The sequence below is a fragment of the Bufo gargarizans genome, chromosome 4 (genome assembly GCF_014858855.1).
Source record: "Bufo gargarizans isolate SCDJY-AF-19 chromosome 4, ASM1485885v1, whole genome shotgun sequence".
NCBI classification, from domain to species: Eukaryota; Metazoa; Chordata; class Amphibia; order Anura; family Bufonidae; genus Bufo; species Bufo gargarizans.
The window spans coordinates 241,178,741-241,193,512 of NC_058083.1; the positions used below are offsets into that span (position 1 = coordinate 241,178,741).

At 40.3% G+C, this 14,772-nt stretch overlaps 1 protein-coding gene across 1 annotated transcript in view; it reads left to right on the plus strand.

Moving 5' to 3' along the window:
• Positions 1-14,772, plus strand: part of COL19A1 (collagen type XIX alpha 1 chain) — a 280,859-nt gene that overhangs the window by 262,940 nt on the left and 3,147 nt on the right. Inside the window, exons 22-23 of the mRNA XM_044291116.1 lie at positions 5,449-5,484; positions 5,608-5,652. Coding sequence (XP_044147051.1) covers positions 5,449-5,484; positions 5,608-5,652 — 81 coding nt within the window. The remainder of the gene's footprint in view (positions 1-5,448; positions 5,485-5,607; positions 5,653-14,772) is intronic.

Genomic DNA, 14,772 nt, shown 5'->3' on the forward strand with positions numbered 1-14,772 from the left:
TGTGTTTTTTATAGGGCAGGGCAGCTGCAACCAACACCTCCAATCTCATCTCATTGATTGGACTCCAGTTTGCTGACACCTCACTCCAATTAGCTCTTGGAGATGTCATTAGTCTAGGGGTTCACATACTTTTTCCACCTGCACTGTGAATGTTTACATGGTGTGTTCAATAAAACCATGGTAACATTTAATTCTTTGTGTGCTATTAGTTAAAGCACACTGTGATTGTCTATTGTTGTGACTTAGATGAAGATCAGATCACATTTTATGACCAATTTGTGCAGAACTACATATCATTCCAAAGGGTTCACATACTTTTTCTTGCAACTGTAAAATAATTTATGAAGTTATTGCGCGAAGTCACGCTACACTTCGCAAAGCAATAACTTTGGCTTATCGGAGCCAATACATTCTAATACAGTACAGAGATCCTGCTTCGTACAGTATTAGAACAAAGTTTTATGCAAATTGACTTTGGATGTTTCATCCTAAGTCGATTCGCTCATCCCTAGTAGTCATATTCGGTATTGTCGTGTCTGTAACAATCTGCTCTATGATGATGATCTAACCTGTCAGATGAACATTGTAAATAACAAAAATAAAAAATTGTGCCAAAAAAGGTATTTTTTGTTATCTTGCCTCACAAAAACTGTAATATAGAGCAATCTAAAATCATATGAACCCTAAAATAGTACCAACAAAACTGCCACCTTATCGCGTAGTGTCCAAAATGGGGTAATTTTTGGGGGAGTTTCTACTCTAGGGGTGCATCAAGGGGGCTTCAAATGGGACATGGTGTAAAAAAAAACAGTCCAGAAAAATCTGCCTTCCAAAAACCGTATGGCATTCCTTTCCTTCTGCACCATGCCATGTGCATGTACAACAGTTTACGACCACATATCGGGTGTTTCTGTAAACGAAAGAATCAGTGCAATAAATAATGATTTTTGTTTGGCAGTTAACCCTTGCTTTGTTAGTGGAATATTTTTTTATTAAAATGGAAAATCTGCCCAAAAAGTGAAATTCTGAAATTTTATCTCCATTTTCCATTAATTGTTGTGGAACACCTAAAGGGTTAACAGAGTTTGTAATATCAGTTTTGAATACCTTGAGGCGTGTAGTTTCTAAAATAGGGTAATTTTTGGGTTGTTTCTATTATGTAAGCCTCACAAAGTGACTTCAGACTTGATCGGGTCCTTAAAAAGTGGGTCTTGGAAATTCTCTTAAAAATATCAAGATTTGCTTTCTAAACTTCTAAGTCTTTTAACGTCCCCCCCCCAAAAAAAAAGGCATTCACAAAACTATCCAAACATGAAGTGGTGTGAGATATACGTGCACTGCATATGTGACAGGGAAATTAATCTGACTATTAGATCGGCCGGAGAGAAAGAGGAAGTACCCCCTACCCACCTGTGATCCCTGGCACTGAATGCCAGCATTTCAAAATTCCTGGCCTTTGAAATGCTGTCATTCCGTCTGGTGGAGGCAGAGACTTTTAAAAACCTTATGGCGGTGGCTGTCCCACAGTACGTGGTTCCCAGTCACGACTACTTTTCCAGGCGAGCCATCCCTGCCCTGCACAACCAAGTGGTCGACAAAATCAGGTGTGCACTGCGCAACGCCATCTATGGAAAGGTCCACATAACTACCGATATATGGACCATTAAGCACGGGCAGGGATGTTATGTCTCCCTAACTGCACAATGGGGAAATGAAGTGGTGGCTGGGCCTGAGGCAGATAGCGGTTTGGCGCATGTCCTAATGCCGCCAAGGATTGCAGAACATTTCTTCTTGCCTCCTGTTGCCTTCTTCTTCTACTCAGCGTAACACCTTCACCACCAACTTCAGCACAGCCAGGGGGAAATGATAGCAGGCTGTTTTGAAAGTCATCTTTTTGGGGGAAAAATCCCAAACCGCGCTGGAGCTGTGGAAGGGGAATTGAACAACTGACTGATGAGTGATTGGTGCCGCTGAGCCTCAAGCCTGGCCTGGTGGTGTGCGATAATGGGCAAAATCTTGTGGCAGCTCTGGGGCTATCCAGTTTGATGCACATCACTTTCCTGGCGCATGTGCTGAGTTTGGTGGTGCAGAGGTTCCTGAAAAATTACCCCGATATGTCAGAGCTACTGCAGAAAGTGCGGGCCATCTGTGCGTGCTTTTGGCGTTCTCACCCTGCTGCTGCTCGCCAGTCTGTGCTGCAGCATAACTTCAGCCTTCCCACTCACCGCCTCATATGCTACGTACCGACAAGGTGGAACTCCACCTTGCACATGCTGGAGAGACTGTGCGAGCAGCAGGCGATAGTGGAGTTTCCGCTGCAGCATGCATGGGTGAGTCGCTCTGCGGAACAGAACCACTTCACCACCAACGAGTGGGCCTCCATGAAGGACGTGTGTGCCGTGTTGCGCTGTTTCAAGTACTCCACCAACATGGCCAGTGCCAATAATGCAGTCCTCAGCGTTACTATCCCACTTCTATGTCTCCTCGAAAAAACACTTTGGACGATGATGGAAGAGGATGTGGCACAGGAAGATGAGAAGGAGGAAGAGGGATCATTTCCAAGGTTATCAGGCCAGTCATTCACAAGTGGCTCGGAGGGTGGGTTCCTGCACCAACAGAGGCTAGGTACACAACTGTCCAGCCAAGGCACAGATCTGCAGGATGAGGAGGAGGAAGATGAGGAGTAGAAGGAACCGTGTTCACAGCAGGGTGGCACCCAAAGCAGCTTATGGGCATTAATGGAGCATGGCTGGGGGATACAGAGGACACAGACGATACACCTCCCACAGAGGACAGCTTGTCATTGCCTCTGGGCAGCCTGGCACACATGAGCAACTACATGCTGCAGTGCCTGCACAAAGACCACTGAGTTGCCCACATTCTAACCAGTGCTGATTACTGGGTGGCCACCCTGCTGGATCCCTGGTTCAAGGACAATGTGCTGTCCTTAATTCTGTCACTGGAGCATGATCGGGAGATGCGCGAGTACAAGCGCATGCTGGTAGACATGCTGCTAATGGCATTCACACCTGACAGCGGCGGATCAATGGAAGCACATGGCGAAGGCAGAGGTGGAGGAAGAATCCGCCAACATCGCTGGGGCACCGCCAGAACCTCAGAAGGGAGGGTTAGTATGGCTGAAATGTGGAAAAGCTTTGTCAGCACGCCACAATAACCAGCACCACCAGCTGATACAGAATGTTTTAGCAAGAGGCAGCATTTCAGCAACATGGTGGAACAGTACGTGTGCACATGCCTACATGTACTGACTGATGGGTATGCCCCATTCAACTTCTGGGTCTCCAAATTGGGCACATAGCCTAAGCTTGCCCTTTATGCCTTGGAGGTGCTGGCCTGCCCTGCAGCAAGTGTATTGTTTGAACATGTGTTTAGCATGGCTGGGGGGAAAATCATAGACAAGAGCAGCCACCTGTCCACAGCCGACATGGACACGCTCACGTTCATTAAAATGAACCAGGCATGGATCCCACAGGACTTGTCCGTACCTTGTGCTGTGACCTTGTGCTGTGTAGACAAGTTTACTGGCTGTACCCAGCCATTGCTATACTCCAGCGCACTTTATCTTTGCATTCTCTTTTCTATTCCCCAATGTTTTGGGGTCTTCCCAAATATATAAAAAATTAAAAAATACAAATAAAGTTAAAACGGTGTTTGCTACCTCCTCCACTGCTGCTTCCACCTACACAGCCACGTCCTCCGCCTTCTCAACCTCCTATTCCAGTTTGACTTCAGCCTCCTAGTTCAAGATTATTATTATTTTTCTATTCTATGTCATTTTAAGTCATTTTCCTATCCACATTTGTTTGAAGGGCAACTGTCCTGCTCTAACCCTCATTTTGCTTCCTTTTGAAGCCCTCTAGCCCTTACTATGACTATTTTACAGCCATGTTAGTGCACAAAAGTTCAGGTCCCCATTGACTTCAATGGGATTTGGGTTGCCGAACCCAAACTTTGACCCAACGTTCGACTGAACCCGGCGAACCCGAACATCCACAGGTCCACTCATCATCCCTACTAAATAGTAAAAAAGCAGTTTACTTAAACTTTTTACAGACAGTATTCCTGATGTAAATACATAAAAGTTCAGCAAAAATCATAAAGGAAATGTTCATAGAAAATGCTTATAAAACTGTACCAAAAGATGTCACACCTGGTTTTGGTTATAAAGGAGCAATACCTATTATGTTTATATTTGGATGCAAAACTGGGAAAGGGATGATTTAAATTTTTTTTTTTTTTTTTACACTGCAACTTTTAGTCCCCCTTCGGGGGCTAGATAATGTGATCTTCTGATTGCTTGCCCCATATACCACAATAAAATACTATTCTACTATTGTAGAATACTATTGAGCCATGTTTTGCACACAACTTTAGAGACAGTTAACCATGACAGGCCGAGGAATATTTAGAAGGCCTATTGTTGTCATATTAACTCATCAGAAGCTTGCCGGGACTCCGATCAAAAGGCAGAGGGGGAGGGTTCCTATGGTATGTGAGTAGCTATGTGACTGGGTTAGGCGTCATCACCTATCCTGGTCATTGTAGCCAGGTGCTGGCTGCATTATACATCCAGCACCCAGCATTTATGGAGCAGGCTAAGTATAGTAGCCACTTCATGCATTCCCTTAACCATAATTATATACATGTATGTGATTATGCATTAATAGTTCAAATAGATAGAAAAACATATAGTCACCTTCACTGATCCCCACTGCTGCCATTCCCACATTGCCTTGGTCTCCCCTCCACTCTACCTCCAGCTAACTACTTTACATGCAGTAAATGTCTCAAAATCTCCACTCAGCTAGTCAGGCAACATCAGGCAGTGGAGTTGACTATTTCTTTTTTTTTACGTTTTTAAGCCCCTCTCACCTTGCTGTCAACTTCAGCGGGGGGTTTTGTTGGGTTTTCAGCCACATCAGTATCATCCAACATTTAATGTGACTACATTTCCCCTCATTAGTTAATAGCTATATAAGTGTGTAATATACTAGTAATGTAATATCAATAAATATTAGTAAGTATTAAATTAAAGCATGTTGCAGTTATAGGAATATTTACTGGTTCTAGTATAATTTAGTGCTGTGGAGTTTTCCAAAGTCAAAATGCACAATATTACATCTAATCCATTTTCTATTATTCCCAACTGTAATCCTTTTCTGTATTTACTCAATAAAGTAACATTTGTTAAACTATTTTCATGGAAATAAAATACAATTTTTGATACATTTTATTTTGTTTGTTGAACGAGATTTCTATCAGTTTTGCAACTTGCAGACTTTGATAAATAGTCCCTATAATCACCCTTACTGGGTACACAGTGTGCGCTATTTCATAGCTTGATGAGGAAGGAGAACTGATGATCTAAAACTCAAGTGCGGCTATGCAATGCAATTCAACTACTAAAATTCCATATATCATTTCTAGGGAAGAAACGGAAATGATGGATTACCAGGTTCACCGGTGAGTCATGTTTAATTTCATTGCTTGTAATAACTTCAGTGAACAAACAATAACATTTCTGTTGCAATTTTCAAGTTTTTTTTTACAAAATCTTTTAAATAAATGACTCTTTCTACTTTTCAGGGAGCCCCTGGACGACCAGGTGACAGAGGTCCAAAAGGAGAACGTGTAGGTGTTTAAGAGTATTTTCTTGTTTTACTAACATCTGCATGAACAGCTATAGCCAACAGCTATCAGTTGAAATTGCCCACACATTTGACATAGTAGTGGTCGTACATATTACTTATTTTTCACATGGGGAAAATGTTACTTTAGAAAATGTAAAGCATGTGGCTAAAATACTAATTGCATACGCCAAGGAGGGCAATAAGTTTAGGGGTTGTTTTTGCGTTACAGCTATTCAAATTCCCTGTTTCCTTGCCCACAGATATAGAGTTACACTCTGCATCCATCATAATTTATTCATTTATGTGCTTATATATTCCATAATGAGGTTTTTGAAGAAAGATTAGAGCTTCCGCTTTCTCATACTTAATCCTTTGCTTTCCTTGCTGTAACGTTAGATGATACAATTCTGGCTCCCAACAGCCAACACTAGGAGGAGCTTTCTACATACAAGTTTATACAGCTCCCATTGAACTCAATGCTAAATGTGCTGGATGTGATAAGGGTTAGATTAATACATTAAAAGCCCTCACTTCTGAATCCATTCTGGAGATAATGTGACCTACAGTCTGACCATCGGACTGATACAACATCTGCTGTGCCAGCTGTAAGTCTCTATGTAAGTCTATGAGAATCTCATAGATTTGCGTAGATAGGCTTATTTTAATGTAGTACGGTGGTCAGATTGTAGACCAAATGATCCTTAAACACTGGGAACATATACAGAGGTAAGCTCTTTCATTGTACTACCCTAACTCTTTTCAAAGTCACAAATGTTTGCCCTAATAAAAAGTAATCCAAAGTGCATCTTTGAGGCCAACCTGGTGGTGTCTGCATGTAGCAAACATTTTATAGGTACCGTACCTTTATGGATGTGTAAAAGAAAGAAGCAGGTTTAAAGATGTATATTAGAATCATGGTATTAACCTTTATAAAACTCATGAAATTCACCAGCACAATTTTTTTTTACCTAAAAATGCTGTGATACTGCAGTCACCACTTTGGGGAGTTTAGGGATTTCCTCAAAGATGTCTAGAATTCTTGGAACAGAAGGAGAGGATTTGGTCAATCTGCCCATAAACCAGCGGCCATATAGCATAATGATCGGCACTAGTTCAGTACAAGTAAATGGAGCAATGATGAAGAATGATCGCTAGTACGATCATTAGTCCCCAATTTGCATATTGTCAGAAGCAGATCCTTTGTTTACAAGAGGAGATTTGCTGCCTACAAATTATTTTAATACCCACATAAAAGACAAACCATTTGTCAGCTGATCATTGGCCTGTGTGTAGTGAATTCATGAGCAGTTCATATGGTTTTGAAAATCCCAGCTAATATACATATGGATTTTATTGATTTGGATACAAAAAAAAGCATATGTAGTAGTAGAATCTAGTAATATCCAGTAGTAATTTGAAATGGCAGTAGTACAGACTTCTGATGGCCTTCATCCTCTTGCAATGTGCTGTACTCCATTTTTCCCATGTCATATGATTTCAAAAGAAATGTTTATTTGACTGATGATTACTGATAATTCATGTGCAATTAATAGCACGGTAGATTTTAGCAAATAGGCCAGCATCATGAGGCCAAGGTGTAGGCCTGCTGTGAATAATTTGTATGTTCAGTTCCAGGAGAAGTAGTCTCATTAGATGACCATTTATCTGTAACTATAAATGGAAATGAATATAAAAACTGTTTTATTTAATTAGTGTCATTTTAAAGGGGCTTTTCAAGTTTTATTTCTGTTGTGCTCTATTTTCTGTAGAAGTGTTGTTTGAGTTGTCTGATTTCTCTCATTATTGACAATGAAGCTGGTAGAGATGGATGCTCCAAATTAGAAAGCTTAGTGACTCCCTGGGCTCCAATTCATGACTCATTAATTCATGACATTGAGCACGCTGATGCATGTGTAATTAGCAGTGTTTGTGTATCCCTGGTGGCTGCGGTTCTGCTAGCCTTTGTACACAGTGCTCTCCTCAATAAATACTCTTTGCCTCATCATAGGAATCAAACTTGCATATATTTGCCAGGGAATGAGATGCAGTAACCACAGGTAATATTCATGTAGCTTAATCCTTTCAAAACACTTAGGGCTTATGCACACAAACGTATTTTATTTCCGTGTCCGTATAAGGAACCATTCATTTCAATGGGTCTGCAACAAAAAAACGGAAGCTACTCTTCCGTGTGCATTCCGCTTCCATATGTCTGTATTTCCGTTCCGGAAAAAAATAGAACATCTCCTATTATTGTCCTTATTACTGACAAGGATAGTACTGTTCTATTAGGGGCCATCTGTTCCGTTCCACAAAATACGGAATGCACACGCATGTCATCATCGGATAACATATGGTCGTGTGCATGAGGCCATAGGATGAGATTTAGAATATACCTGTGTGTGCTTTTCATTATTAAATGGAATACTGTTAAATGTAGATTTTTTATTTGTTTATTAAAAAAGGAAAAAGACATTGAGAAATTAGCTTATGGCATACAAAGGAATTCAATAAATGATCATCAAACATGACAGGTCAAGCTAATTCTTCAACAAGCCTGTAGTTATATTCTGCATATATTTGTGTCCTTTAGCATACATTTCGGCAATATAGATCAGGTTAAAATTGCAGCTGCTGTATTGTGGAGTATAGTTGATCATGCTTTTCAGTATGACTATATATAATTAAAATGGCAGACATAAATTTGAAACCAGAAGAATTTGGACAATGGTATTTCAGCCATTTTGGCATGGTCCCTCTATACAAAAGTAATTTCACTCTTGACTGATAAGAAGTTACATGGTAGCTTGTTACCTTATTATTTCATGGCGAATTAAGGAAGTAAAAGATCAATTTTGAATTTTGGTAGCTGTTACAGTATCTAGAGAGAAGGAAGTAGTCCAAGGTTTTTCTTTCTTCTTTCAGCAGCGATGTTTCAGAATCCTTCTATTGACTTGTCAGCAGGAAGAGTAGCACATGTTGAAACCCTTGTAGCTGGTCATAGGTACTCTTAAATATGTAGTCCAATAAACTGTCAATGTGAACCCAACAACACCAACAGTCCTAATAAATGACTGCAGAATGATTTACTTGGTAAAGAATAATTCCTTCACAATATCTAGTCAAGTCGAGAACAAAGATAATGACCAAAACATACTGCAAAGGCAATCCAAGAGATCCTTAAGGGGGTTGTCCCACAAATAACATTCCACAGTTTTCAAACTAGCACCTGGATCTAAATACTTTTGTAATTTCTATTTAATATATCTGTATAGCACCTCCTGCTATTTGCTCTTTTTCAAATTTCTTTGTTCTGCTCACTAAGATGGAAGCACATGCTCTGGTCTGTCTTTTAACTGCCACTTGTGGCATCAAGCTAGCAGCTCAGGGATAAATGACATGCTCCCTGAGCTGCTAGCTTAAAATATCTGGATTCATGCGAGGTACTGGGCTGGTTCTAGCATTGTTAGAAAGAGGTTATCATGTACTAGACGATGTATGATTTTAGTTTTTTTTTACATCAATCATGGGATAACCCCTTTAAGTTAAGAAAGGTAATATTCTTTAAAGGCCAGTTCAATCACTTGACCTCAATCTGATTGAGCATGCTTTCAGTTACGGAAGCCTGAAGTAAAGGCAGAAGGACTCACAAACAAGAAGCAACTGAAGGATTTGCAAACCAGGAAAGTCAGCATTTAGTGATGTTCATTGGTTCCAGACTTCAAGCAGTCATTGACTAAAGGAATTTGTGTTCAGATATTATAATGTTCCTAATATTTATGATTATGTTAGCCTATGAGCATGTGAAAATGGAAGAACTTTAAGGAGATGTCTTTCATTCCTAAACAATTAAAGGGATATTCCAGTGTTCAGCTTTATAAATTTGAAAGAATAGTGTAGGGTTATGCAGGGACTAGCTGAAAATCGGTTGTCCATTTACTGATATTGATAACCTATCCTTAGGATAGGACATCAGTTTCACATTGGCGGGTGTCTGACTCCCGGCACCACCGTTGATGAGTTGTTTGAAGAGAACGCACAGCTCCTTTATCTTTACCTGCTCACCATCAATATTGCAGCAGCAAGTAGGTGTAATTAGTGCTTCTCAATCCTTCTCCATTCACTTAAATGGGACAGTGTGCAAATGTTCCTTCTCCTTCAAGTGAAGGGGACGTAGGAGCTGCTGTAGGATAGGTCATCAATGTTGGTAACTGGACAGCCCCATTGAAGTAGCCCAGTAAAAAAAATAAAAGTGGCCCCATGTTTTAGGTGGATCCAAGCTGACATAAGGCAGGGCATATACAAGTAGGTGTGGCCAACACAAGAAGACAGGGTCAGCAATACCACAGTACAGCAGTCCTCCTCCTCAGCCAGTTTTCACTTATTAAGATATGGAAGAAGGGGCTCAGAAGGTTAAAAATGGGCCTTAAACCACCAAGTCAACCGTATGTTCAGCATCCTACCTTGTCTATTACTTCCAGTGCTGTTCTCTTTCCTCATCTTCTCCATTTGGACCAGACCGTCATGACAACTTCTTTCAGCCATATTTTGTTTCTGCAGAGTTTGACGCATAAAAATCCTAAATTCCTCCTTTTTCTTCATCCTTCCCCACCTTACAAATTCCCCATTCTAGTGCCCCAACTGTGTCACCCTGCTGTCAGCCACTAATACTATGCCTGCTGTACTCCCCAGTGCCCCCAAACACGTAACTGCAGAAAAAAACTGTGCTGCCAATAGTAGTAATGCCCTCTATAGTGCCCCCATTAATAATAGTGTCCCCTAGAGCAGCTCTAGCAATAGTAACTTCCACTATTACGCCCTTAAAGGGGGACATCCCTCAATTTTCACCCAGGTAGCCCCCTGACTTGAGCATCGGAGCAGCTCATGCTCCGATGCTCTTCTTTGCCCTACGTTAAATCGTACAGGACATAGGCATTTTTTGGAGATCCGGTGACATACCGGGCTCTCAATGGGGCTGCCAGGAAGCCCGATGACCTCACTGGCACTAATGGGTGGGATTTAGCACTGCCCTAGCCAGTAAAACGGCTGGGGAAGCACTAAAGCCCGCTCATCAGAATCAATGATGTCACTGAACACTCTGCCAGGCGGAAGCTTCTGCCCGGCAGTGTGTTATGATAAACAAAAGAGCCTGTGCCCTGCGTGATTTAGTGCAGGGCAAGGGAGCGCATCGGAGCATGAGATGCTCCGATGCTAGCCTGAGGGGGGCTGCCTAGGTGAAAATAAGGGCATGTCCCAACCCCTTTACGTAATAATAATGCAAACATAGTGCCCCAATAATGTCTCTATAGTGTCCCATTATTAAAAAATGTCCCCATAAAGCCCTCAGTGTTAATAAAGTCCCCTATTGTTGCTACTGCAATATTAATGTCCCCTCAGCAATAATGATGCTTCATATAGTGCTCCCAGTAATAATACCTCTGCACTGCCCCTAATAATAATAATAATAATATTGTCCCCTGTAGTACATCCATAAATAATAATGCCTGTTTAACAACAGAAAACAGATTCATATGACTTGATAAATTCCCCCCAAAGTGTTGTGTTGCCTGTGATGCAACTATCCTTGCTATTTTTCATAGGTAAATGCCATATGAAGATTATTGGACATTTGTCTCTTCTTTGCCTGTACTTTCTATTCCTGTTACATTATACATTAGGTTAATTGCAGTGATTATGTTGGTCCATCCATATCTAAACCTAATAGTTATTTTGAAGCCGGATGGTTATTCATAAGTATAACCTGACAAAATACAGAACTATGAAGCAATTTTTAACTGAACTCGGCAATAACAAAGTTGTTGACTGAATGTAACGTTTCATAAAGACAGAATGAACTATAGATCACCAGGGTAAGAGCGCAATGTTCTGTGCAGGACATAAAACACCACAAAGTCTCACCCAAAGGCTTGTGTGCCATTTAAGTGCCTTCCAAGTGGAATAAAAAAAAACATTGCAATTGCTTTACTGATAATTAACGACTTTCAAAACAGGAAACAGTCACTTATATGTCATAAATTTAGGAAGGTTTCCTTATGTGTTATGTACAGTCTTGGAAAGCTTTCTGCAATAACAAAGCATAAGACAGGTTTGCTATAAAACAAAGGAGAGTTGTACATCCCCAAAATATGTATTTAAATGCACATTTTTCACACCTTTATGATGAGCTGTAGTATGTCCACATGTTATTTGACATATAGTGTGACGCTTTACCATTCTATGACCTTTACCATCACATTAATCAACAGATACGGCGCTAAACAAATCTTCAGTTTTATAATCTTCTTTCTATGTCCCAAAGGGAACGCATTTTAAAGGTAAAAAGGTGGTGAGCTCTTCACTACTGGTGTTGACGTAAATGATCAGGTTTCAGTAGGATGCCTCCTCTGTGGATGTGTCAATAAGTGCTGAGGGAATTGAGGAATGATGCAGAAGTGGTGTGATTATTTCTAATGCAGGTACTGATGTAAAAACATATCCTAGGCAGACCTGATGATTTCTGTCAGCCTTTCATCCAGATGCCGCAATAATGGAACTCCCTTAAGACGCAAGCCTAATACTAATACATTACAAAGCAAAGTAATTACCGTACCCACACAAGCTATTCTAGACTATCTAGTCACATCTTAGTACTGCATAATGTTAGAAATTAGTCATAGGTATGAATAAAGCGCCATTTACACATAGATCTCTTTAAAATGGAATATTTCTGTAAATGGTCAGATAATCTTATAATAATCCTTTCCTTTACATGCCCCAGGCAATTGCCAACAGTAAATTGCTAGTCAAAGCAAGTAGATTCTACTTGCCCCAGGCAATAATTGCCAACTAAAGATGCTTGTAAAAGCAAGCAGATTCTACTTGCCCCTGGCAATACTTAGGAGCTAAAATAGAACAATGCAGAGTCTCCCAGAGCCTATATAGTGTCAAAAGATACTATATGCTTCTCCTTGGGGTTACCTGCCTTCCAAAGTAAACATTATTCTTCAAGGTTTTATATAAATATCATCCAAAACATAGATCAAATGAGATTTAGCACATTTTTAGTAATGATGAAAATCCAGATTTCTTAAACACATTTCCAGTTTGATCTAAGTTAAAGGATTGTCCCATCTTGGCCTTTCATAGCCAAAAAGGGAATAAACTCTGCTAGTACTGGCTTGGGAAGGTGGAGTTATGGGGATTTTTAAGCAGCCAACAATCCACTGTTTCCATGCCTCCTGTAACAGGGAACCTGTCACCATGAAAAGATTCAGCATAACTTGCATTTTATTCATTTATATTCCTGATCATTCTGGGCTTTGAAATCAAGGAGTCGGTCCTATCAGTGATTGACAGCCTTTCTTCTTTGGGTCCCATAGCAAGGATTTAACCAGGCCCCCCACACAGGATGGAAGGGTTTCCACCTAAACCCCTTTCAATGACCCTTGGGCCATTTTTTCCACTGCCTCATTTGCTAAAAGGTGTTCCTTTAGAGGTTAGAGTCCTGCCCAAGATTTCACCCCTAGTAGATGAGAGGGTGATCCCAACTGGGCCCCCTCTTGCCTTGGGCCCCATAGTAGTCGCCTGGTCTGCCGCTATGGTAGTTATGCCCCTAATAGAGAGATAGCTGTCAGTCACTGATAGGATCGCTGTCCTGACTTTAAAGCCCAGGATTTTAAATTAATAAAACTATATATCTGCTCAGCTCTTCCTGCCCTATAACATGGTGCCTGGAGCTCAAACACCATGTTCACCCATGGTCCCATTTAAATCTGAGTTCAAGTTGCTGAAACTGCAACCGTTTTTGTAATGCAATGCGGTAAATCTGTATGTATATTTTATGTATTAACCTATTGTTTAGAAATATAAAATAGTTCTGGGACAATTAACAATCTGCCCATCCATTCTGCCAAGTTTCTGTTAGTTTGTGTGCTTAAATGCTTTTACTGCTTTTTTCCCACATGGGCTGAGTACCTCTTATTCTTTAAGTAAAATGTTATTTTCCTTCAATGTTGAATGGTCTCCAGAGTGCCCTGACATATTTTCAAAAACTTCTTGATGGACTCCATCTTAGTTGGTTATATGGAATAGTGGACGGTTTGTTGAAGAGGACCTATAAAACTGAATATGTAGTCAAATCTGCAGACAGCATGATATGGGGCAGGGAAGATATTAATTACAAGTTGAACTTTTTTCATTTTAAATTCTTTAACATACTGGGCATTAAATTAAAGGAGGTGGTCCTGTGAGTGATTGACAGACTTGCTTGCGTACAGAGATAGGTGTCCTTGACTTCAAAGCCCAGAATGAACAGAAATTTACATGCATAAATTACAAGTTTTACTGAATCTTTTGCCAAAAAACGATATATCAATCTGAACAGCTCATCCTGCCCTGTAATAAACAGGTTCCCTTTAAAAGTATATAGGCTAATTGGGAGGACTGAGAGTGAATAGTTTTGGAACACCTTGGTTTCTCTATCAGAAATGTTACATAAAGTTCTTAGTATTTACAGTATTATGTTCAAAGTGCATGTAGTGGGCATGAGTAGAGACATTATTTTGACTGTATTGCCAAGTAGCATGCAGCCATTTTTATATTTTCTGTGGCTTCAAAGACTTATAGTGTAAAAGGGAACTTTAATGCAATTTTGTGTAATCTGCAGGCAGCATGTTATAGAACAAGATGAGATAAGAAGATTGATATCTAGTTTTGTGAAAAAAGATTCAGTATAAATTGCATTTTCTGAATTTAAATTCCCTCTCATTCTGAGCTTTAAAGTTAAGGAGGCGGTCCTATCAATGATTGACAGTCTTCAACCTACACAGACAGCTGTCAATCACCGATAGAACCACCTCCTTGACTTCAAAGCCCAAAGTGAACAGGAATTTAAATTAATAAAATATAAGTTCTATTGAATCTTTTCCCACAAAACTATATATCAATCTGCTCAGCTCCTCCTGCTCTATAGCATGCTGCCAGATTACACTGCATTGTCATAGTGACAGGTTCCCTTTAAAAGCAACTTGTAAACATTAAATTGGGATACCAGAGTGAAAGAAGCAATAGCCTGTTAAATGGACCTAGTAAGTCCATTTTACTAGTTGAGAAAGTTTGCCCG